This window comes from Typopeltis vanoorti, chromosome 12 (assembly GCF_054136105.1).
Source record: "Typopeltis vanoorti isolate ZY-2024b chromosome 12, IOZ_Tvanoo_1.0, whole genome shotgun sequence".
In the NCBI taxonomy this organism is placed as follows: domain Eukaryota; kingdom Metazoa; phylum Arthropoda; class Arachnida; order Uropygi; family Thelyphonidae; genus Typopeltis; species Typopeltis vanoorti.
Window position 1 is genome coordinate 124,418,387 of NC_143560.1, and position 26,240 is coordinate 124,444,626.

General features: G+C 35.4%; 1 protein-coding gene across 1 annotated transcript in view; it reads left to right on the top strand.

Moving 5' to 3' along the window:
• Positions 1 to 1,216: 1,216 nt before the first annotated feature.
• The window catches only part of LOC150101205 (uncharacterized), a 242,979-nt gene continuing 217,955 nt past the window's right edge, over positions 1,217 to 26,240 (top strand). Inside the window, exon 1 of the mRNA XM_090402189.1 lies at positions 1,217 to 1,407. Coding sequence (XP_090258315.1) covers positions 1,217 to 1,407 — 191 coding nt within the window. The remainder of the gene's footprint in view (positions 1,408 to 26,240) is intronic.

A 26,240-nucleotide genomic window follows, 5' to 3' on the forward strand; every position in this document is an offset into this window, starting at 1 on the left:
CTTGCAAAACAATTTTTAGCCACTCTTTATTTTCTTTGCAATATTCTTCCAATTCTTAACTTTTAACCTTTTCCTTTTCATGTCATTTCCTTGAAGTCAGTCCAGCTTTCTTAACAACATAGTTTTTTACAGGAATTTTTTAACATGGATTGTTAGCCCATTGCCAAACTCCCAACCCGGAGGACCAAGCCTCCATATTTTTGTCCAGTGGCGGCAGGGTAGCCCAGCTATACCCCCAGGTGCTTGGTACCCATTTTAGTCGCCTCTTATGACATGCATTGGCTACATTGGGACTATTCTTTTACCCTGTCACCACACAGGGAGAAACCTCTCCTGTAGTACACCTTTAGTGACTCTGCTCTTTGCAAAGTGCATTTGCTAAAACACAACCCACCCTTTGGTGACCCTCATAGAGATTCCTGCTCTTTAACACCTTACCCACCATGCCTGTAATTTTAGACATAATTCTTGGGGTTCTCCTTTTGTTCAGCAGAACAGTTTTGTTCTCCCTAATGTTTCAAGCTCTTATTAAACAATCATGTCAAAAGTACCATTAACTCCCTGGAAAATTTCCTTAAAGTGTATTGTGATATATCAAGTCCTATCACTTAATTATTATTGAGTTTGCTTAGTTCTCACACAGCTGCTCCTTTGCTTCCAGATTGTCTCTTTCTACAACATTACATCCTTACTCAAGCTTTGTACATTGATATACTTGTCAGCATAAAATACAGTTTTTTTTTTCACTTACAAAAATGTATATCTTTTAAACATATGGCTAATGAAGATCTTTTGGTTTCTGATGAGAACCTATAGTTCAGTAAAAAAACATCTAATGTCAAAGGTTATATTTTTATAGCAGTTAATTTGAAATTTTTATAATTTCATGAATAAATACTAAAGAATGTGTGTATTCATTATTATTTTAAAAATGATAATGGATATTATTTATTATTTTTAATAACAGTTTTGTTTTCTTTCCTGTTTCATGGTTTTCTGCTAGTGAAGCATTTTAGGCCCTTTTTTCCATTAAAATAATTTCTAAATCCACAAATGAGTCAGTTTAACTTAGGTCATGATTATTGTGAAGTTTTTAAATACAGATTAATAATATTTTTTGTTATCCTAATGGACTATTTACAGGGTGTATTTTCCCTATCAAATTATTGAATGCATCCCATTCCTACCAGAACTGAACAAGCAGGATGTGAGAACAATGTCAGAAGATTGTCCACCACCCTGTGCTGCAGCATCTGCTGTGCCAGTGGAACCCATGCTATACTATTATGGCAATATATCTCGAGAAACTGCTGAATGGATTTTATGGGATAGGGGATGTCAAGATAGCCTGTTTCTGCTGCGGGAGAGTAATTCTGATTATGTTCTATCACTATGCTATCAAAAAAGGTAAGTTGAAGTTATTTGTAAAATAATCATTGTAAATGTTTTCACTATACTTCAATCAAAACAAAAAACAAGTTGTATAGCATATATACACTAAGAGGAATTTGCCAGTTGAGTGATTTTAGCACAACAGTTTATCAACAAGAATCTAGATATGGACTGTTTGGTGGAAATACATTCGTTTCATGATTTTGCCAATTTTTCCAATGGGTTATTTATGTAATCTCAAGCATTCTTGGAGGCTTGCAAGCTGTTATTGAATTAACTTTGTTTAACTCACTAACATACAACACAACTTTTACTACCTACTGAAGTTTTGGATAAGGAGTACATAACCATCGCTTGCATTTACAGTTTTGTAAGCTCAGCTATTGAGGAATAATTCTGGTAAATTCCCACATGTATTATTGTCCATTCTTGACAAGCTTTTTTATTGGTGAACACTGGTATCTGCAGGAAATTGGATCAATTCGTATTGTACCTGAATGTGATATAAATCACCCAATTCAAAATAATGTGTGTATTATACTTCAAGCAGTATAGACTCAGTCCTCATTGGAACATATATTAGGGTGAATATCTGCCTCCCTTGGAATTCTTAAAATGTTTGCATAGAATTTCAAAGAAGCACAACCCTATAAAGCAGTGCTATACCTCTTGCATATTATCAGCTGCTAATGAATGGATATTTAGGCTTATGTGGTGGTTAAGCACATAAGCCTAAAAGAATTGAACGCAGGTTTAATGGTTTCACTATTTCATCTTTGCCATGGAGATATCATCTTGGATAAAATAATACAATTATAATAACACACATAAACAACAATAAAAAAAAAAGTGGATCGTATTATCCTGTAAGCCTAAATTCCTAAGAGAAATATCATCTGTGTGTGCTGGGTAGCCTTCACTTTTGGGCAGAACATCTAAGAATTACTGCTTCCTAAATCTTATGGAGTTTGACACAACCATGTTTATTAAGATTTAGTATGATTTTTTTTTTTTAAATCTGTTGCTGATGATTCATAAAAAAAAAGAAAAAACTGTCATGCTTGTATTTGCTGCAGTGAAATATAAGAGATTTTCAATGATATAGGAAATATATTGTAAAATAGAAGAAATTACATAATTTTTCAGTGATATAGGAATTGATTTCAGAGGGGAATAATTACTTGTTTGCTGATGATGCAAACCTAGGAAGGAAGACAATAATCAGTGATGAGGATGACTTACGAGGTTGGTCTTAAGTCATCCTCATCACTTTTTTTTTTTTCTAAGTTGGTACATCTGTCATAAGTATCCATGTGAAATTGCAAGTTATTCTATCAAGTAGTTTGTTTTATACAGCTGTCTGAAGCAAAAGTGTTGTCTGTATCCCTTGAAATGAATAAAATCGAGTATCTTGCGGTTATAAAATTCTTTGTTAAAGAAGGTTTAACGCCAAAAGAAATTCATTCTAAGTTCATAAAAGTTTACGGGCGCTCTTCTCCTTCATTTTTGACAATTAAGAAATGGGCTGCCAAGTTTAAACATGGCTGGTATCAGCCTTGAAGATTATCCACGTGAAGAATGTCCAAAAAGTGTAACAATACCAGATATCATTGATCAAATGCACAATATGGTGTTGGATGACCGGCAAGTCAAAGTGCGTGAAATTGCTGAGACTATAGGCATTTCAAAAGAATGTGTAGTATATATTTTGCATGAACAATTGCAAATGAAAAAGCTTTGCGCAAGATGGGTGCCGTGCTTGCTCACAAGCAGATCAAAAACACACTCGCATGAAACAGTGCTTGGAGCGTTTTAACAAGAATAAAACTGATTTTGTGTTACTTAAATTAAGGGGATATTAAATCCCACATAGTTTTAAAACCGAATAAGAAACTCAAAGATCTGATTTTGTGTGTCGATTTATTACTATGGATTTGACTTGGATTCACCATTACACACCAGAATCCAAACAGCAGTCAAAACAGTGGACAGAAGCTGGTGGTTCAGTGCCAAAGAAGACAAAATCGGTTCCATCAGCAGGAAAGGTCATGGCATCAGTGTATTTTGGGATGCTAAAGGCCCTTTGTTTATGAATTATCTTGAAAAGGGTAAAACAATTACTGGGGAATATTATTTCGATCTTTTAACCAGACTAGATGTTGTGAGAAAAGACCCAGTTTGTAGAAGAAAAAAAATCATCTTTCATCAGGATAATGCACCTGCCCACAAGGGTGTTTTGGCAATGGAAAAATTAAGGGATCTGCACTATGAATCGTTGGAACATCTACCCTATTCCCCAGATTTGGCTCCCTCTGACTTCTAACTCTTCCTCGCTGTTCAGCATTTTTCTTCGAATCAGGTGATTGCAGCTGTAGAGGGATATTTTGCAGATCTTACTGAGAACCACTACAGGTACGGGATAATGATGCTGGAGCATCGCTGGAATAAATGTATTAGTCTTAAGGGAGATTATGTTGAAAAATAAAAATAATTTTGAAATTATAAATTTGTGTTTTTCATTGTTAGGCTGAGAACTTTTTTCATAAGTTCTCATAATAAGGTTTTTTTTTATAACTTCTTCATTTTAGACCACCCTCGTAAATAGTCTGCCAGTTTATTGTGGCTAATTATACGATCATGCACTTTGGGGTAAAGAGAATACAAGCTGTTTACTATATTGATGGATTCTGATGGGAAGAAATTGATAAGGTCAGGGATTTTGGAGTGATTGCAGACATGGCATTTACGAGTTCAGATGATGTATTGTAAAGGTGGCCAAAACAGCAGATCATATTAGAACACATGAAATATATTTACCACTACAATTATGATCAGTGAGGTCTAGTTGACATTACATCATATTACATATTTGTTGAAGAATACAGATATGGAATGGAATGTCTGTGGAATGCACCCTGTGGAAAAAGATTGAAAGTCTGTTATGCTTCAGAATCTAGTTGATAGGTGAATAAGAGGAGACATACAGGGTGTTCGGGATAAATTTGACATATTTATAATTAATTATATTTTTCCGTAAGTTACATGTATTAACACACACTTCTCTTCATTTAAAAGTTTGGACCCTTCTTCATTCATATACAAGATGTCAGAAAGGATGGATAGCTGGAACCCACCTGAATCATGGAAGAGAATAACTTGTATCATGATGATTCGTGCCTGCCATCAAAATAAGGATATTACGACTGCTGCCCAATGCTCCCTGAATACAGTAAAAACAATCAGGCATGAACTAGAGACTTGCAATGGTGACTACGAGGATGTAGCAAGAAGAAAGATCCCTAGCAGACGATCTGATTGCGTTCGTACAGCAGAATTCCTCGCAAATCTGCAGGAACAGGTGTTGAAGAACCCTGGCATTGGAATTCGGGCTTTGTTCGTGGAGTTGCTAACTGTAGTCAAGCCCTGGATAACAAGGGTAGCCAATGGTAGGCCGTATGTATGGCAGCAGGATTCGGCCCCTTGCCACACCTCTGGGAAAAGTCAAAAATGGTTGTCTGAAAATTTCTACGACTTCACCAGTCCAAATGTTTGGCCTCCAAACTCCCCAGACCTTAACCCCATGGATTATTTTGTATGGGGCACAGTTGAAAAAGACACCAATCGCACTTCCAGTAATACAAAAGCCCAGTTAATGGATAAAATTAAAACAGTTTTTGCGGCCCTTCCCAGGGAGACTGTAGCATCAGCTTGTTCGAGGTTCCGAAGCAGAATTGAAGCTGTGATCGATGCTAATGGTGGTTATTTTGAGTAAATCTTGTTGATAGTATTGTAATTAACTCTGCCTGTAATGTTTTTTTGTCAATTCATTAAATTTAATAGATACAAAGAAGATTTTCTTTTTCCTTACGAAACTGTCAAATTTATCCCGAACACCCTGTAATAGAAGCATATAAGTTATTAAAGGGGTTTTATACGACTGACACTAAAGACTTTTTTCGGTACATGGCAGGAATGGAGAGAACAAGGGTATCGTCCTTGGAAATTGTATAAAAGTGTGGTTAGCAATGTATTAGGACTAGATTTTTTGCTTGGAGGATGGTGAACAGATTGCTAGAGGTTGTTGTGAGTACTTTGGAAGTGAATGAGTTGAAGGAGAAGTCATGGCATGATAGGTATTCTGTGAATAATGGGTCTTCCATGATGAATAGTCATCATCATCATACCTGTCAAGGATTTAGGCCTAGAGTGGCCTGTTCTGGCCTTAGAAGTCATCGTTGAGTCTCTTAAGAGGGCGTCCTGGTTTTCATTTTCCTGATGGTTTGTAATTTAAGGCTTATTTGGTAATCTTTCTGTTTTCATTCTTTCAACGTATCCATTTATGTTTATATTTTTTATTTTTTCTATTACTGATTCCTGGTTTAATTCTTTCATAATTTCTTCATTTCTTTTGTGATCAGATAGAGTATACTTTGCAGTTTTTCTCATTAACTTCATTTCAGCTGTTATTAACCTTTGTTTGTCTTTTTGTTTTATTGTCCAGATTTCACTTCCATACAATAGGACTGGTAGGGCTGATGTATTGTATACTTTTAGTCTGGTTTGTTTTTGTACTAGGTTTGGTTTAAATATGGAGTTAATTACACCTGTTATTTTTAAGTATTTTGCAATTTTTAGGTTTATATCTTTTTCATTTTCATATGAAATCATACATCCTAGGTAGTTAAATGAATTCACCTGTTCTAAAATAATCTTGTTATCTATTACTATAATAATAGTAATAATAATTACTGAAATAAGGCTATTTCGGTTAAGAAATAATATGGTATTCAATATCCACTTAATTTTGAGTAATAATAATATTTCTCCGCAAGGTGTCCAAGGCATAGTACATCTAGATCTGACTGACCATAATTGTAATAGGAGTTATATTTCTTCAAGATGGATGTTGACAGATTTAGTTTAAACCTTAATATGACAAATTGAAGAAACTAGGAACTGAGGGGGGTTAGGAGGTTGCTTTTTGGGATAATGGCTAAGATTGGATAATTTCAAATAGGATATGAAAGTAGTACACAGATTATATTTCTTTAAAGTTTGAGCTATTTTTTCTGAGGTGCTAAAGATATAGGGAAATAGTAACAGCATTATTACTACAACCTGCATGTTGAGAGGGATGTGAAATGAAGCAAGGAGCAAATATTCTGTTAATTTTTTTATTTTTGGCAAGTAACTATTGAATAGGAAAGTGTGATGAATATAGGATCTGCCCCAATTCATCCTGAAGAACACATGAAATATACCTACTGCTACAGTTTTTGTCAGTCAAGTCTAGTTGACCATATTTAGGACACTTTTCATAGAATCAGATGAAGAAAAATTATTACTTTTGAAATCAGAAGCAGATTTAAAAAACACAACTAGATCTTAATAAATATGGTTGTGTGATACATCCCACGGTTTGGCTAATGGTAATTTTTGGACATTGCACCCAACAGTCAAGCTGCCACAACGAGCATTTTCCCTTTTACAATTTAGGCTTACAGTGTGTGTGTGCATTATCATTCCCTGTTGATCAACAATTGGCTGAATCCATGCTGTTGATTGTGTATTAGTTGAGAGGCTACAAGATAGCATAGAAGTTAAATATTAATAATTTTTTTCATTACTTTAGAAAGAATTGGAGTGAGTGAAATTAGACAGTAATTAGAAATGATTTGTTGTTTTTCTTATCATTGGGTGGAATATGAGTTTGATTATAAGGTGCAGTGGAACAGGACAAAGAGAAAAAGCAGTACAGTACGGCAGTACAGATCTTCAATACAGTTTGAGAAATTATATCACGAGAACTTTTTTTGATATCCAGTTTGGCTCAAATTCTTCTGGTCTCTTGCTGGCCAAATATGAAAGGATATTTTGCGTTTGGAATGGTGGCAGAACATTTATCAAAATCATATTATGCAAGAATTACAGCAACTGCAAAAAAAAAAAAAAAAAAAAAAAAAGGATAAAGTGTTTAGTGTAATAATACAATGGTGTAGCTAGAGCTTTTACAGCCCAGGGCGGTTCCTGAGTTTGCTGCTCCTCTCGATACACAGCAAAATACTATAAAAAGTCAAAACGACGTATAGGGAAATAAATTAAAACATTATGTTTTTGTTTATTTTAGTTGTAAACATAGTTATTAAAAACTAATTATTAAGTAAGTAATAAAAATTACTAAGATCACATAAAAGAGTCGTCGAAAAATAAAATTGTGTTTCACATGAAAAGTGCCACCCAGAGCAGACCTCCCCCCCCCCCAGCTATGCCACTGGTTGAATACCATAGGTATCTCCTCCTTTTCCTAATCAGTAGTGCGTGAATAAATAATAATATTATTTAGAAGGATTTCTCCTGTTTTTGTCTTGTTAACATGAATTCCATTCATGGTAAATTGAACTTGATATTGTATTTCTTTGCTACTTCTCCTGCTAGCTTCACCTCTTTTTCATTAATGCCTTTTTGTTGATTGTGCATATGTTCAGTTCTGTTGAAGTTGCTCCAGTAGCTGACTCTCTATTCTCTTCTGCAGGTTCTCTGATAGAAACAGTCGAGGAACTTTGTTTAACCAAACAATGCCTCGAATAACATGATTTGATTATATTGTACCATCATACTGTGTTTATGATTTAAGCCAAAAAGATTTTTGTGACAAATATTATAGTATTCTATAGGGTGATCCAAAAGTAACAGAAAAAGTAAAAATTCAATAATTTGAAAAGTATAGACAGTAGTATGATTTGGTTTTCACAGAAAGACATGGGATTTTTTTTAATAATGAAAAATTTTATTGCCAGAATAGTTACATTTGTCACCAACAAGTAACGCTGTGGTGGTCCCGGAGCTGCTGCTTGCCGCTATTTAAACAGATCTGGAAATTGTGGAAACTCCTTTGCATCAGCCAAAGGTGACAGCGTGGTGCGGGTTTACTGCGTCATTCATTATAGGCCCCCTTTTCTTTGAGGAAGTCCACAGCGGTACATTTCAAACTGTTTCTGTCACATGCGAGTGTTATGCAGTGCTTTTAAGAGACAGCATCATTCCCTCCTTGCAAGGGAAGCAAGCGCTGCTTAGTTTAGCATTTATGCAGGATGGAGCGCCTCCGCACATCACGGGTCCTGTCCAGCACCTGCTGCAATCGACATTTGGCAATGACCGTGTCCTCATTCGTTCTTTCCAGCACAAATGGCCACCAAGGTCTCCAGATCTTACACCTTGTGACTTTTGGTTATGGGGCTACTTGAAGTTACAGGTGTACAGAGGTTGGCCGACGTCATTGGCCATGTTGAAAGAAGCTATTCGAATTATGTGACAGGAATTACAGCTGAAAACCTCTTCAATGCTGTGCCACATCTGACGGCTGTCACACTGAGCATTTGTAACCCTAGCTGCATTGCGAACTGTGCTGTGCCACCTGTCAGTGGCAAATGTAACTATTCTGGCAATAAAATTTTTTGTTATTAAAAAAAATCCCATGTCTTACTGTGAAAACCACATCGTGCTACTGTCTATACTTTTCGAATTATTGAATTTTTACTTTTTCTTTTACTTTTGGATCACTCTGTACTTGTGCTAGCAACATACAACAAATTGCTTCCTCTTAATTTTGCTGCTCTTTGGCTTTTTGAATAGAAAAAATGCTTTTTTAATAGTTATACACTAAAAACCCCACCTTACAACAATCTACTCATATGATAGTTTTAGTCACATGACATACCCATGAATCAACCGGCATTTTTCTTCTCCCCCCTCCCTAGACAAATAAAATATTTCAGAATTGAAGTTAGTTATTTTATCATGCCATTAACAACAAGGTATAATTATATGATAAAAGGAATAGAATTGATTGATTGATTCAGCCAGAAAGGCATGTGGTGAGGTTGTCTGCTGTAAGGATAGAAAAATCAGAACTGCATGGCGGACATATGAAGTTAAAGAGGCAGTGAAAGAAAAGAAGAAAGCATATCAAAAGTTCCTGGCAAATAAGTCAGCTTGTGCTCTTAGAGAATACAGAGAAATGTAAGAAAGCTAAACACTGTGTAAAACTAGCTAAACAAAAAAGTCATGGGAAGACTTTGGTAAGAATATAGAAAATAAATATCAAGAAGGTGGCAAAATATTCTGGAGGTTGTTGAAGAAGCTTAGGAATGGAGGAAAGAGTGCTGTAAAAGGAGTTAGAGATGATAAAGGTGACATGAAAACGGGAGAAAAAGATATCCTTGAAGTATGAAGTAATTACTTTGAAAAACTGCTAAATGAAACAAGCAGTGATGACAGCACAGTGGTAAAAAAAAACAATGACCAGGCATGCAGTTAGGAATACATATCCATACTTGAAGTAGAAAAAGCCATAAAGGCTTGAAATGTGGTAAGGCAGTAGGAGTAGATGATATTCGACCAGAAATGCTCACGTATGCAGGTATAAAAGGAATTCATCCCTCTGTTCAGAAGACCTGGACACAGGGAAGAATTCCAGATGATTGGAGTAGAGCTCTCATAGTACCCATATATAAATATGGAAATAAAACTGAATGTGAGAATTGCAGAGGTATTTCTCTACTGAGTGTTCCTGGTAAGATATATCCAAGTATACTTGCGAAACAGTTGAGAAGGATTGTGGAAGAGAAGCTTGACGAAAAACATGCTGGATTCTGGCCAAATAGAGGCTGTCAGGATCAGATTTTCATTTTATGCCAAATAGTTGAGAAATCATGGGAATATAACAAAGATCTGTATTTAAGTTTTGTAGATCTGGAAAAGGCATATGAAAAGGTGTCAAGAGAGAAGCTATTCAAAAGACTATTTATATGGTGTCAATGGAGCATTATATCAAGCAATACTTAGTCTTTATTTGAGTTGTTGTAAGTCAGCAGTTAGAATTGAAGGAAGTACAGGAAGATGGTTTAATGTTAAATCTGGTGTCAGACCAGGATACATTATCCCCTCTGTTATTCATTATCTATATGTATCACATTACGAAGTAAAGTGGCATCAAACCGGATATCAAAGTTGGGGATGTTAATCTCGGCTCTTTGCTTTATGCAGATGATGATGTTATTCTTCTAAATAAATCTTCTACAAGTCTGCAAGATTCCCTGACTAAATTGAATAACTGTTGTAAGAGATATGGTATGAAAATCAGCAATAACAAGACAAAGGCAATGAAAATAGGCAGAAGCATTGAAAATATCAACTTCATTGTGAATGGAGAACCTATAGAACAAGTGAAACATTTCAACTACATAGGCACGATTTTTAGTGAAGATGGTAAATTAAATATGGAAATAGACAACAGAATCAACAAAGCTGGTATGGTAGGAAGTCAATTGAATAAATTCATATAGAATAAGAGAGAAATTAGTCGGAACACTAAATTAACTGTATACAAGACAGTGTTCAAACCAGTTTTAACTTATGGATCTGAGAGCTAGGTGAGAAGTAAAACACTCGACCAAAGACTAGAGACTGCAGATATGGGAGTCTGAGAAAGATTAAGGGCATGAACAGATGGCATTAATGGCAATATCATATTAAAAACGAGGATAATAGGAAAGAACTTGACATTGTCAGCTTTCAGGAATGCGTTAGCAGAGCTAATCTCAGGTGGATTGATACAGTAAAAAGTGCCTTAGAAGACAAAAATATAAGATTTGATAAAGTTGGAGGCTTGACAGGTAACAGACTGATTCGGAGAAAAATTGTAGATAGGGAGTTAGTAATGATGCATATTTTTCACGTAGTACTATCATATCCTGTACACCCCTTGAGGGTATATATATCAGGAATTTGATGATGACGATGAAAAGGAATAGAAATATAAAAATATATTGTATGTGTTTAGTCTATATCTCTGTTTAAAATTACAGCACAGTGCATACAGGGTTGTTCAAAATTCCATGTATAAACTTTGAAGTGAGGTAGAGAACATTAAAATCGACCATATTCACATAGGAAAATATTCACCATATTCACCTGAAAAGCCACAGGAAGGTACTAACAGGGACACAAAGATACAGAAATAACACAAAGCAGTAAGTAGCATAAAAAACTGTATTATTTTAATTGCTGCATTGATTGTCGTGCATTTTTGAAAATACCTGGAGTTTCCTGGATGTTAGCAGCGGTGATGGTGATTCTTGCCACGAGGTCCATGTCAGAGGCAACAGGCATTTCGTACACCATAGCATTAAGGGTCCCCCACAGAAAGAAATCGATGCTCGATAAATCAGGTGAGCATGGGGGGCCATGCAACAGGGTCCACCATGCCCAATCCATCGAGCCCCAAAGGACCTGTCCAAATACTGACGCACAGAAATGCCAAAATGGGCTGGAGCCCTGTCGTGTTGGAACAACATCTTCCGACGCACAGTCATTGGAACATTGTTCAGTAAATCCAGCAGAACTTCTTCCAGAAAGGTCCAATACTTCTGGGAGTCCAGTCGGGGTGGTAACAGGTATGGGCTGACTAAACAGCCAGCGACGATACCTGCCCATACATTAATGGCGAAGTGTTGTTGTGTAGCATGTGATCGCACAGTGTGTGGGTTCCCATGGGCCACACATGAGCATTGTGGTGATTGAAGATCCCTTCGCAGGTAAATGAAGCTTCATCCATGAACAAAGCACAAGTTGGAAAATCCGAGTCTACGGCACTTTTCTGCAGAAACCACTGTGCAAATTTGACACGTCGAGGATAATCTTTGACCATCTGTAACTGAACCCGTTGCAGATGAAATGGATGTAAGGACTCAGAGTGCAATATACTGGATCGAGATACTTCCATAGCAGAGGCAATGGCACATGTGCTTGTCTCTGGATTATTGTCCTTCCATGCAACACCTCTATGGCAGGATTTCGTGTCAATCGTGGTCGTCCACTATCATGCCTGCGATCTCTGAATGATCCATAGTCACACAAATTCTGATTTGTGTGACTATGGATGATGGCTCCTAGGGTATCCCCTGAGTGTTGAGTCTTCAAAAGGGGGCTCTGCCCTCCTGACGTCTATGGCACCCAACCCCCCCTGAGTTCCGGGCTGGTAGGCTGGTTCTCCTTGAATTCTGATGATGCGAATTTTGAAGACTCGACACTCAGGGTAGCCCCTGAGTTTCTAAATGTTTCAAATAACTTGACAAAAAATGTGACATAGAAACGTTACAAAAAAGGCTTATCATTTTATATTATAGAGTAGATATATTGATTCCATACAGGAGAAGTCAAGAGACCTCTGAGCACATCAGTGCCATATGAGGTCTGAGATAGAAGTTTATTGATGATTTTTTTCTTTTTTATCCTGAAGTGAATCTGTAAAAGAGGGATCATTAAAGAGCCAGATTGTTTGCCTCTGGAACAGATCAAGTATTCTAAGCATGGATGGATTTAGGATTTGTATAAAGTTAGGAGTTGGTTGGGTGTAAAATGACCTTTTGAACAAAAGAGCCTCCTCAGCATCTGCTTGGATGCTGAGGAGGCTATTGATGGGATGCATTTATTCCAAGAGTGATTGAAGATAAATGTTATCTAAGCAGAGAGAGATCTGATCTTGTGTGTTACTGAGGGTAAAGGTAGGTGAGCTGAGATCTCTATTGCTAGGAAAAGTCAAGACTGTATTTTGGTGGCATTGAACATGACATGGTTGTCATCATCCCATTGAAGGATAGTATGAAGATCAATGTTTAAGGTACTGATTGTAGATGATCTTTTAACCTGGGATGTCGGAGTACTGCTTGGTTTGTCAAATGAGTAGGATGAGTTGAAAATGCTATTATCAACAAAGCTATGGATAGGATTAGTGGTGAATGCGAGTAGGTCATTTATGAACAAGAAAAAGAGAGTAGATGATAGGACTGAGCCATGAGTTGGAGAATGAATAGAGAGAAAGCTGGCTACCCAATTACAGAGGGTGGCAGGAAGACTGAAGGATGGCAATTTGTTTAGCAGGCCATGATGCCACACACCCAGTGAAAGGCTTTGGAAATGTTAAGGGCAACAGCACAAGTTTCTCTGAACTTTCCATGCCATATATATCTAGTGGTGGATGATGTAAGCTACAAGGTTAGCTGTGGATCTTGAATGGCAGAATCCATACTGGTGGTTACTGATTAATCGGTGGACCTCTATGTAGTGAAGTAGTTGGCTACTGATGACTTTCTACATTATTTTGGAGAAGACTAAGGTGATTATTGGTGAGGTGATAATTATGCAATATTACCTCCAAACAATTATTCTGGCATTTATTTTTCTAGATTGATACAAGATTTACTTACAGTAGCTGATAGCAACCATTTTCCATATACATTGATGGCATTTTTTTCCTCTCAGATTAAAAAAAAAAAAAAAAAAAAAAAACATATTTTAGAATGGAAGTTTCTCTTATTTTGTTCTGCCATTAATAACAAACTATAAAAAAAAGATATGATGAAAGGATTAGACTATGATAAAATGATTAGAAATATAAAAATATATTGCATGTGTTTAGTCTTTTAGTGTATATCTCTATTTAAAATTACAGCTACATGGCATATATTGTAAGGAACTATGCATTTCATGCTGCTTAGTAGCACAGGTTCTGAGACAGCTACAAATTTGAGTTAATTCCATTAAGGGTTCTCCTGAGTGTGATGGATTATCACATCTTTTAATGGAGATAATTTATGCTGAGTACTTTTTATCCATGTTTCTCCAACTCTATCGCATGCTTCACATAATTTTTGGTGAAAATATATATGTATCAATGCTGCTAGTGAGATTCAAGGGTACCCACTCATCAGTGGACATTGACATCTAAGTAGTATTGAAGAGAGTCAGAGATAATGCAAATCCTAAAGTTTGGGCTAAAAGTGTTCTGCCCTCTTACTTTGGGAATAAAAGGCATTCAAGAATTATTTTTATTTATTCTATGCTGAAAATATCTGCACAAAGTTTAGATTAGAAAGGCTTCATCAGAACTGATGAATACCCCTAAACTTACACAAATATGGTTGCCTGAAGCCACCAACAATTTGGGACATGCTGTATCTTTGCCCTGATCAACTGCACCTTTGCTAGTAAATTCTTCCAGAATTGCTTCAATGCCATTGCCATGTTTCTGTTCATTTCTGGTGGCTTCATCTACTTTTCTTTGAAGTATTGCTTTCCAAAATGAATATACTCTGCTATGACTAAGTACAAAATGACTACTACATTATATAGTAACTAGGGGGGCTCTGCCCCCCTTGGTGCCTACGCCACCCAACCCCTGAGTAGGTCAGGGTTTGGGTGCTGTAGGGGTGGTAGGTCGGTTCTCCTTGAATTCTGATGACTCAAATTTTAAAGACTCGACACCCAGGGGGCTAGCTTTGTAATTGCTACCTTTGCTTGTATTGCTTATAAGTTATAAGAATCTTGATATTGGTTAAGTTTATCATTTGCATTTAAATAGCAATTTGAATACGTATCTATTTCTATTTCCAATTTAAATACACGATGCAATGTTGTTCCACCTGGAAGCAATATTGAAGTAATACCTGTCCACGCAACAGTGATAATTTTTTTGTCTCTTCATTGTTCTAATGGTTGACAATGAGTTTAATTGTTGTAATCCTGAAACGATATACAATTATCCTTTGATATATGCGGTTAATTAATTCTCGATGGACACCCCATATATCAAAACCGCATTATTCAATGTTAAGAATTAATGGGAATAATTATAATGAATCCTGCAAAATATAAAAATTTAAACATCATTTAATTTTTAGGGTGACATGTATTTATATATTTTATTTATACATATTTGTTACATAAAAACTTATCTAAATATTTATTTTTTATAAAAAACTTACCTAACGTAAATTGAACAGTCGTAGCTTTTTTTTACTCCTCCATGCTTTTACGATAATAATCAATTTGTTTATCTAAACCGTGACTAACGTTCATGCTTCTCTCTACATTTGGATCTATCTCTAGTATAAGTTCTTTTGCCTTCTCAATTGTCCTAAACAGTTCTTCAAGTTCTTTGATAGTGATTTCTTTAGATACATCTTCCATTTCTTCACTCTCCTTTTCTTCTTCCTCTTTGTATGCCTCTTGATGTTCGATTCCAAGAAGATCTTCATTACTTAGGTCTTTTGAATGCGATTCCAATAATTCCCGACTATTTTCTGAATCGACATTCTCAAACAAGAGCACTTCCAATCAAAACAATATTATCGATAACTTCGTTGACGGGATTAATAGAACTACCAAAATTATTTGCAGATTCAGGCAAAAGATTCTTCCAGACTGCTCTGATACAGTTGGCTGTCACTTCTTCCCAAGACTCGTGAATGTTTATAACTGCTTGTTTAATATCGTATTTTTTCCAAAATTCCTCTAGAGTGATTGGATTGTCTCCAGTTGTAGCTTGAATTGCCTGGGCGAAAATTGTAATATAGTAAGCCTTGAATGCAGAAATAACTCCCTGGTCCATAGGCTGTATCAAAGATGTTGTATTCGGTGATAAAAATATAACCTGCACATTACTATTTAAATCATTAAGTGAGGTGGGATATCCAGGGGCATTATCCAATACTAAAAGAACTTTGAAAGCTGAATTAGTTTCATTGCAGTATTTTTCAACTGCGGAACAAAAATGCGAAGTGAACATTCTTCAAACAACTGTTTGGTAAGCCATGCCTTTTTATTTGATTCCCATATTTCTGGAAGGGATTGTTTGTTACAGCCTTTAAAAGCTCTTGGGTTCATTGTTCGTTAAATTAGTATTGGCTTTAATTTGAAATTACCTTCGGCATTACCTCCAAGTAAAAGTGTTAAGCGATCTTTGGATGCTTTATAACCAGGTGTGGTTCGTTCTTTTCTTGCTAAAAATGTTTTTGTTGGCATTTTCTTCCAAAACAGGCCAGTTTTGTCTCTACGTTAAATATTTGACGATAGTTATACACATTTTCTTCGATTATTTTCTTTAATTCAGCTGGATATCTGGCTGCAACAAACCGGATCGAGATTTGAAATTTTCTAACCAGCCTTTGCTTGCAGAAAATGTTGCAGTCACATCTTGATATTTGTTTTCTTTAAGTGCAGAAAAATGGCTTAAAGCCTTGAGCCTAAGATTATTGCTGTCGATGGGAATACGCTTCTGATTACAATCTTCTAGCCAAAGAAATAGTAAATCTTCCATTTTGATCATTAATGGGCTTCTATTCCTAGTACGCTGCATACTCAAAAGATCCAGATGGCACTTTGCCTTGTTCGCGGTATTCAGCCGCTTTATTTAAAATGGCTCGTATAGTTGATTCATCAAAGCCTAGAGCTCTTCCGATGTTTGTTTTGCTTTCTCCGTTATCAAACCTTTTAATAATATCAATTTTAGTATCCAAAGTAATGTTTTCGTTTATTACTCTTTTTAGAGGCCATGGTTACAAAGGGTAATGCTTTACATAATTTGAAAATTTCGTGATATGCGGATAGGCCGTAAGCATACACTGTAATACATACACATATACCTCTATACTCACCATGCTTTGCTGATAAATTGAAGCACTGAGACTGAGGCCGAGAGTGAGTTACTAACGTTGTAGCACAACTCGTACCACGTGATCTGATCGGTTTCATTCACCAAGTCTAATGCTTTGCTTATTTTCAAACTTTTTAGGCCGCACTAATCAAATTTGATACTGCATATATCATGTTTACGGTCACAATAATTTTTTGTGCACTAATCAAAACCGCATTAATCAAAGCCGCATATATCACAGGATACCTGTATCATAACAAATTGTTGGCAAACACAATGTTGGACATATATATATATATATGACAGTTTTCTGAATAAATTCAGAAAAAAATGATACCAAACATATATATGTAGGGGATATTTTTGTCACTTGACAAAAAACGTGACATAAAAACGTTTAAAATTTCAGCTTATCTTTTTATATATATAGAATGGGTATAATGTAATAGTCATGATGGTATAATGATGTGAAACAGAAACGAGCATTAAACTTATGGAAATTGCATTTTATTTTGAAAGCACTTTAAAAAACTGAAAAGTAATATAAAATCTACTGTTACCTATATAATGTAATCTACTGTTACCTGTGCCAGTATTTTTCATAGGCTGCATGTTTTTACAAACACTGTTCATTCACATTGCATTTAAAATAACAAACTCACTATCCTGACATGATTGGACACTAATGCTGCATCATTAAAATTAATGAAAATTTGTTGTTGGAAGGGAAAACAGGACTATAGCTTTCATGTAGGTTTTTCTGCCAGAGGTCAGCAAGTAGAATTAGAACTTGTTTGTAATAGTCTACCATAATGAATTCTGTTTCCCATATAACACTAAAAAAAGAAGTATTCTTATAATCCATGGGGATTTAACTTTGAAGCATTGCAATCACTATGGTAAACTAAAGGTGTGTTTCTTTTTTTTTTGATCATTTGGCTGGCATTTTTATAAAAGATGTAGCGATAGTAATTTGATTTTTTACTATGTCAAACTAAAAAAAAAAAAAGAAATTCACCTTGACTCTGAATTTATCCATACTGACAAAGTAATACTCAGAAGGCAAATTCAAGCTACTCTTAAAAACTTATAGCAGTTTGAATATCTCATGACCAGTGAATGAATCAAGGAGCAGCCAACTCCAGATAAGTGCTAATAGTGTCAATCAACTATTTACAATGAGTAATCATTTGATTAAGCCACTAAGCCACATCCTGAATAATTGTGAACTCTTGCTGCTTAATGAAGGCTTCAACTTTGCTGTGGTATCATATTGATATCAAATCCCAACTAATTTAGCTGATAAAATACAATATTAGAAACGTCTGACATCTTAAATAATACTAAAGCACCAACTAGCAAACTCACCAAAATAGACATTAGAAACACATACACACAAAAATTATAGTAATAATTTAATAATGCAGATATTTTTGCCTGAATCTAGCAGGTCATAACCAACGCACAAGCAGATTCACAAGGTGGAGCATGAACAATGGATTGTTATTCCTTTTCACAGATGTGCGTTACATGCTAGAGTGATGTCATTCAGGTTAGAGCATCTACATTAATAAATTATTCATTCTTATGTCTATGTGTTTCCAGTGATCTTTTACTGTATCACAAGTGCCATTAAAAACTCACCAAAACAAAATTAGCAGCTGTTAAATCAGTAAGAGCAAATTAGGATATTGCGATTACTAAAGCAGATAAAAGTAATGCTACTGTTAATTTAAGCAGAACAACTTATCTGCACAAAAATGAATCAGTTGGTCTCTGACAACAAAACCTATCAAGTTGTTGTTAAATATAACCCAACTAACTGAATTAAAAAGAAAACTCTAGAATTGCTTAAGTCAGTCACTTCCTGACCATTAGACAGTTAAAAAAACTACTTCCATGCTGCTAAGAAGCACAAAGAGGATATGCTGTTTCAGCTGATTGTTAAAGATATCAACAGCCCTTATCATCACCTAGCTGAGAAACTAGTGTCGATACTCAAGGAGCTGGTAGTTCATTCCCTTAAAAACACACAATACTTTGTAAACAAAATTAAGAACATCATCCCATTCATGTACCGTCTCTTATCCAGATGTTGACTATCATGATGTGACTCATGGTTAACTACAGGCATAATGACACGTGGTGAGAATCCTATCTCTTCTACGTATTGTTGTTGGTATTCATGGCTGTAGATCCATGTGTGTTCACAGGGCCGGTTTGCCTGTTCTGAGGGATAAAAAAAGCCAAGTTTTGGAGTGAAAAAACCCTCTACCTCCATATGAGACCAGCTAACTCACCTTTAGTCGAAAGAGACCAGATAAAGGTTCCTCGTGTCATGGACAGGAATCGAACCCAGGTCTTTACAACCAAAGGTCTTCGTTGTAAAAGCCTCTTGAGCTTCTGTAGCTCTCTTGAGCTACAGAAGCTCAAGAACATAATACTCAATTAAAATGATTTATTAGTCTGATTGACATATCTGCTCTTTTCACAAATGTTTCGATCAATGACAGTTCTTCTTTTACAGGACAAATTTCTGCCATCTTAGTCCATTCACCATGTTCTGCTAGAGTGATAAAATACTTTTATCTACTAAAACAAAACAAGGTACTGCCATGAAGTTTGCCACAACCCCTCCTATTGCCAGCTGTTGAGCAACATGCTCTAGATTTCTTTACTTTAAAACCCAGTTTGGCTTAGATATGTTGATGATATTTTTGCAATTCTCCACGGCTACTACACTTTTGACACCTTCCATAGCCACCTGAAATAAACAATATATCCAATTCACCACAGAAAATGAAATACAGAACACACTTCCATTCTGGATACACTTGTCACAAGCCTTCCTTTGGGCAGCCCTTCACTGTCTCCATAAGCCTGCACATAGTAGCCAATACATAAACTCCTACTACTACTACCACCACCATAGGCATCATTAATACACTCAAAAACAGAACTATAAATATTTGCTCCAGTGAGCAAATATTTATAGTTCTTAAGCATTAATTACATATTATCAGCAATACTTTTCTAAATAAAAAAAAAAAAAAAAAAAAGGCTATATTAAAAATACCATCAACCTAAAAATAAATTAGATTTCAATAAAACCTTAGCCATTCCATATATTAAAGGAATATCAGATGATATTCATCTGAATCATCTGAATAACAGAATACTACCACCTTTAAACTCATGCAAAATTGAAAAACATGTTCAACTCCACCAAGGGTTCCTTTCCTTTCCTAGCTCACCCTGGAGTATACCATCGGTGCACCTTTAACTTGCGACATATATAGACAAAACTGGATGCACAATTCCTATCTGGAAAAAAGAGCACAAATGGTGCATTAAATTTAATAATTGTGGTTTTCTGATCCTGTCCTGGATCAGAAAACCACAGAACTGACTAGAAAGGCATTTTTTATCACTCCCCATCCATGAAAAGTTGTAAACCTAATGTACATTAATGCAGTGGGTGGGCTAATAAGGATATTTCTTATGTTTTTATTTTTATATTGTTTTTGGTATCTTGCTCTAGAGACCAAACATGGAACTTTTTTTCAAGCCTCTTCAATAAGAGGGGTGGTGGGTGCACACTGGGCTATGAAATCCATCTACCACCTAAAGACATTCACAAATATCCATGCCCACTCATGGCTGGATTTAAACTCTACAGTCTGTTTGATAATGCTTACCACTCAGCCCACCAGACTGTCAGTTCCTTACAATACACTAAAACTTGGTATGAACAAAAATTTAAAGAAGCCTATGAAATTCTAAAAAAAAAAAACTATAATTTGAACTAATGATGGCCTCAAAATCTCAAGAATATGAATGGTGCATATTCAACTAACATAATTTTTTTTCTTTTAATAGTCATAATTATTAGGACTCAGTACTTCGACCTTAGTCTTAATTTGGCTAATAAGAATTTGTCTCTGGTCATGTAAAACAGGACCATAGCTTTGGTTTAGGTTTTTTTTTTTTTTTTTTCACAGAGGCAGGCCAGTGGAGTAACAAAATTAGTGTTACTTTGGCATACTGTTTAAATTGTAATGAATATCTCTCTCTCCGTCTGTCTGTATGTGCGTGTTTCCTATAATAGGTTTTCGCAGTTATTATACATGTTTTAAGGAAAATCGCTTATATGACTATATAAGCTGAATCTTAAAATTAGAATATAGCTAATTTATTTTTAAAAGCACAACTACTTTCATCTTTCTAGAAGACTTCATCGGGTGCACAGTACATAGAAGAAGAAATAAAGAGACACAAAAAAAAACGTTACTTGGATACATTACTAAATTCTAAATTATTAATGGATTGCTCATATTAAAATGGATTTGCAGACTATCTGTGTGGTTCTCATGCCTAAGGACATTGTCTCAAGACTGCCATAGCTAAATAGCAGAGGAGTAACAATCAAAAAGGTTGTGGCTGAGGTTGATATTAAGGAGAACAGGATTTAGTGCAATTTCTGTTGATTCTAAGATTTTTCTTTCAAGTTCATCATAACATTTGTAAATAATTTCGGATCTGTCTCAGTTTACTGAGTGTGTAGTGGACTGATGGTCATTTGGATCTGAAATTATTTACAAATGCTATGATATGTGATATCTCTGAAATGTTCTTTGATATGCAGTTCAATTGATTTTTCTGTTTGTTCATAACGTGGAGAATAACAGCCATACCAAAGACGGTACACGCCTAGATATTTCAAACTGTTATATTTAGGTTTTAATGGACAACGTCATGATAGAAGCTTTCTTAAAGGGATGAATAAGGTACGAATTTTATATTTCTTGAGGATTTTTGCCAATTTGTTAGAAATAGAGCTGATATGTGAAATTGTGATATAACTGTTCACATCATTACTCTGTTCGGTACGGTGTGTTGAAGGATTAAACAAGAGTTTTGAAATTGTCTGCTTAGGATAACCATTCTGTTTTTTGATGATCTCTTCATCACTGATGAGAATATGCACATGAATTCTTAAAGTAGAAATAATACTGAACTTTTGTTGTACCTAATGATGAGACTGCATGTGAAGATATCTGTTGGCATGTGTAGGCTTTCTGTAAATGGAGGTTTTTAGTTTTCCAGACAAACAAGTAAGTTACACATCAAGAAAGGGAAGTGAACTGTTTATTTCGTTTCCTTTTCTTGATGTGTTTATCCGCAACCTAGGATAAAATTTACAGCAATTTTATCCTAGGTTGCCTAGGATATCCTAAGATTCAAGAACTCTTGGAATGAATCTGGACTCTGGCTCCAGATCAGGAAAATGTCTATACAGCAATCCCTCAATTAATGCACCTAATGTGTTCTTTAAAATGGGCATAAAAATCGAAAATGCACTAATTGAATATAATAAAGGAAAGAATAATAACCTATGGGAAAAAGCATAATTCGTTCCTCAAATTTCATTTTTTGACCCTTAAATTTTTAATGAAAGAATTAGGGTTTGTCTCAAGGCCTAGTTAAAGGAAAACCACGAAGCTTGAAAGACAGTAAAACATATTCAGAATATAAATTTATTATTCTACTTGTTAATAAAGCATTGAACTAATATAGTTTGGCAGGCATTCTGTTTATTTTTTTCATGCAACCGACGGTATGACCCTATTGCTTTTTCTACTCTAATGCAAATTTTACTGCTTCTCTCTTCATCAGGGTCAGCCTCTAAGCTTTGCTGCTTTTAAACTTCGATTGTACAAATTGTACAAATACTTTAAAACTTCGATTGTGCAAATTGTTTCTGTGAAATCTCTTTTGGCTGACTGTCAGTGGTTAAATTTTCTTCATATTCTTCAGAATCTTCCCGTTGTGCATCTAAATTTGGCATGTCGGAATCACTCAATTCTTCAGAATGAGATTTAATTAACTCTTGGACATTATCATCAAAACCCAGTTCGTGCCCAATGTTGGCAATTTCCTCAACAGCATTATCGATTTCATTTGAAAGCCTCTAAAATCATTTGCACAACGTGGAAGAATATGCTTCCAAATGGCTTGCATATTGCTAGCAGTAATTTCATTCCAAGATTGATGAATATTTTCTGTAGCAGATTTAACGTTAAATTTCTTCCAAAATTCTACTAATGTCATAGAATTCTCTCCTGATGTTGTGTCTATTGCCTGTTTAAATGTTCTTCTCAGCAGTGCTTTTTTTCTGGCAGTATGCAGTACCGGCACCTTTTTTCTTAAGCTTTTAAAAATTTGCGATTTATTGACAGCAAAATGTATTATAAATATTCCGGTAGATGGTACAGTGTTCATGAATTGAATTTTCAGTTTTGATTACTCATAAGTTGGTACCCTGCTTTCCTGTTTCATAGGTTGGTATGCAACCAGAAACAGGAAGTTGTGTTCACTTCCGATGGCTTCCAATATCAGTTTATCAGTTCTATATTCACTCTACAACAGGCAAGTGTTCATGTGAGTTTTGAATTAATCTAAGTTAAATCAGTGCAATCGTTGTTCAAAATGAGTAAAATAAGTAGTTACTTTATGCCAATGCGTAAACAAAGGAAGTCTGAAGAAGCAGAAATTGTTGAATATACTTGTGATCCTGTAAAACAGAAAACTAGCACCGAAAATACACTTGTTGAAGAGGATCACGAAACCAAGACCGAAGATCCACGTGGTCAAAAGGAAGCAGATTCTGATAATGATTGGCCCGAATGTTAGACACTTTTGCAGAAAAACTCATTTCTGAGAGAGAAATGAGTGGCTGCATGCCAAGAATAAAATGTCGGGCTGTAAAGTGTGTCATGATGTCGGAAATCTTGCCGTCGATAAACACACGGGAACGAAAATTTCAGCAGAGTGGGCAAATGGTAAAATCAGTTATTTTGGAGGCTCTTGCAAACAGCAGTTAATGTCATTAAGAAAAAAGATTTACGATCATAAGGAGAGTGCAGTGCACAAAGCGTGCCAAAAAATAAAATCTGAAGCAAAAAACGAAACATTAGAGAAAGTTTTCCTAAATACTTTGTCTCATAATAAAGACATAACAGGAAAAGTGTTTCGAACTGCTTACAAAGATCCGAGGAGAAATCAGTCATTTAACAAGTTTGAAGACGAAATAAATTTACAGGAACTTAATGGCCTAGACATAGGATATATTCTTCATTCTGCAAATGCTTGCATTAACATTGTGAGCCATATCGCAAATGAAATGAGAAAAACATTAATAGACAATATAGTGAAATATAGAAGTCATCATTCTGCAATTGATACCAAAAGCAAGAAGCGATCTAGAGACGACAAGGGTATATCAGAGGATATGTTAAAAGTGTGGAAGTTGCTGTAATAACATCTTCATAGTGAGTACCGGCACCTTTTTTTCCAGAAAAAAAGCACTGCTTCTCAGGTAGTATGCCTTTAAAGGTTGCGATAATCCCATGGTCCATAGATTGTATGAGAGAAGTTGTATTTGGCAGTAAAAATATCACTTTAATGTTCTCACACAATGAATCAAGAGAAGTTGGGTGACCAGGTGTATTGTCTAAAATAAGCAGAGCTTTAAAATCAAGATTATTTCATTTGCAAAAATTCTTAACTGTTGGATGAAATTAACTTGCGAACCATCTTTCGAATAAACCTTTAGTAATCCATGCTTTCTTGTAAATAATGGGGGGGGGAAGCTTGATTAATGTCTTTGAGGGCCCTAGGATTTTGTGCCATATAAACTACCATGGATTTTAACTTCAGATCATCTTTGGCATTGCCATCTAATAGAAGAGTCATTCTATCCTTTGTGACTTCATAACCAGACTGAAATTTCTCTGATTTGGCCAGAAAAGTCTTGGAAGGCATTTGCTTTCAAAAAAAGGTCAGTTTCATCAACATTAAATATTTGTTGGTCACATTTTCTTCAAAATCTCTGGATAATTTGCAGACACCTCCTTATCTGCACTTGCAGCTTCGCCTGTGATTCAAACATCATGTAGGCTATTTCTCTTTTTGAAATGCTCAAACCACCCAGCGCTAGCATTGAATTCTTCTTTTCCATTATTGATAGCCCTTTCTTTCAAGAGTGCAAAGAGCCAATGCTTTTGATTTAATAAGTTCAGTGCTTAGTGGGAACCATTTTTGGTTACAATCTTCGACTCATGTAGAAAGAAGTCTCTCTAATTCAATCATTATAATACTTTGATTTCAAGTGGTCTGAATGCCTGATTTTTGAAGCAGCCTTACCTTTCTCTTTGTATTCAGCAGCTTTGCTTAAAATTACTCTTAAAGTTGATTCTCCCATTTTGTGTTCTTGTCCTATCTTTGCTCTGGACTTGCCTTGTTCATTTTCTTTATTATTTCAAGTTTTTCTTCCATTTAGATTACTTTTCGAATCTTTTTCACACTTCCAGTTTTTTGCTCACTAATTCTTTTATTCATGATTAACATGTTCGCTGCCAACTACGAGTATACTCGTATGACGCTTACCGCCGGCAACGAGATTACTGTAGTGACCTTGAAGAAGTGAAAATGCTTGGCTTGTGGAGCTAGCATCAAAACTGTGTATTCTCATAGATGGTATATGCTCTGCACAAGCCAACTACGAGTATACTCGTATGACGCTTACTGCCGGCAACGAGATTACCGTACTGACCTTGAAGAAGCAAAATTGCTTGGCGTAGGGGAACAGACTATGCTGAAGTGGCATGGCAGCGAACGTGTTAAAGGTTGGAAAAATACTTTAAAATTAAAAAGTAAGGAAAACAATTGCAAAGGAGGCATGAGATATGATCAGCAAAATTCTATGTAATTAGCAGATGACATAAATTTTGGTGGTAAATTTGGAACATAGTGTACATGGAAATAGTGTGGTACTCTATGCCATTAAAAATAACTTTGTAAAATGTTTTATATCGGTAACTAAATTATTCATCCTGGTGAGTGATTTTTTAAAATAGTTAGCCATAGAAAAATGTATAGATAGAAAATTTTTAAAAACTAGCATTTATTTTTAAGTATATAGGTGCACTAATCGAAATTTAGAGGCGCATTAATTGCATTTAGGTATAGAAAAATTAATGATGCACTAATCGGAGTGCATTAATCAAGGGATTGCTGTATATCTTTTCCATAATTTTGGTTTTAATGGAAAGGAGTTTATTGCTTTTTATTTGAAAGCTTCTAGATATATATTCACTAGTACAGGTGATAGAGGGTTGCCTATGACTAATCCTTAATTTTGTTTGTAGATTGTGCTTCCAAAAATAAAATATCCTGAATTTATTTAGTGATATAAGAGTGTCAAGAATTTTTTAGATAATTTATCTTGTAAAAGAACTAATATTTCTTCTGTGTGGGTGCATTAGTAAACAGAGAAGTGACATCAAAGCTGGCT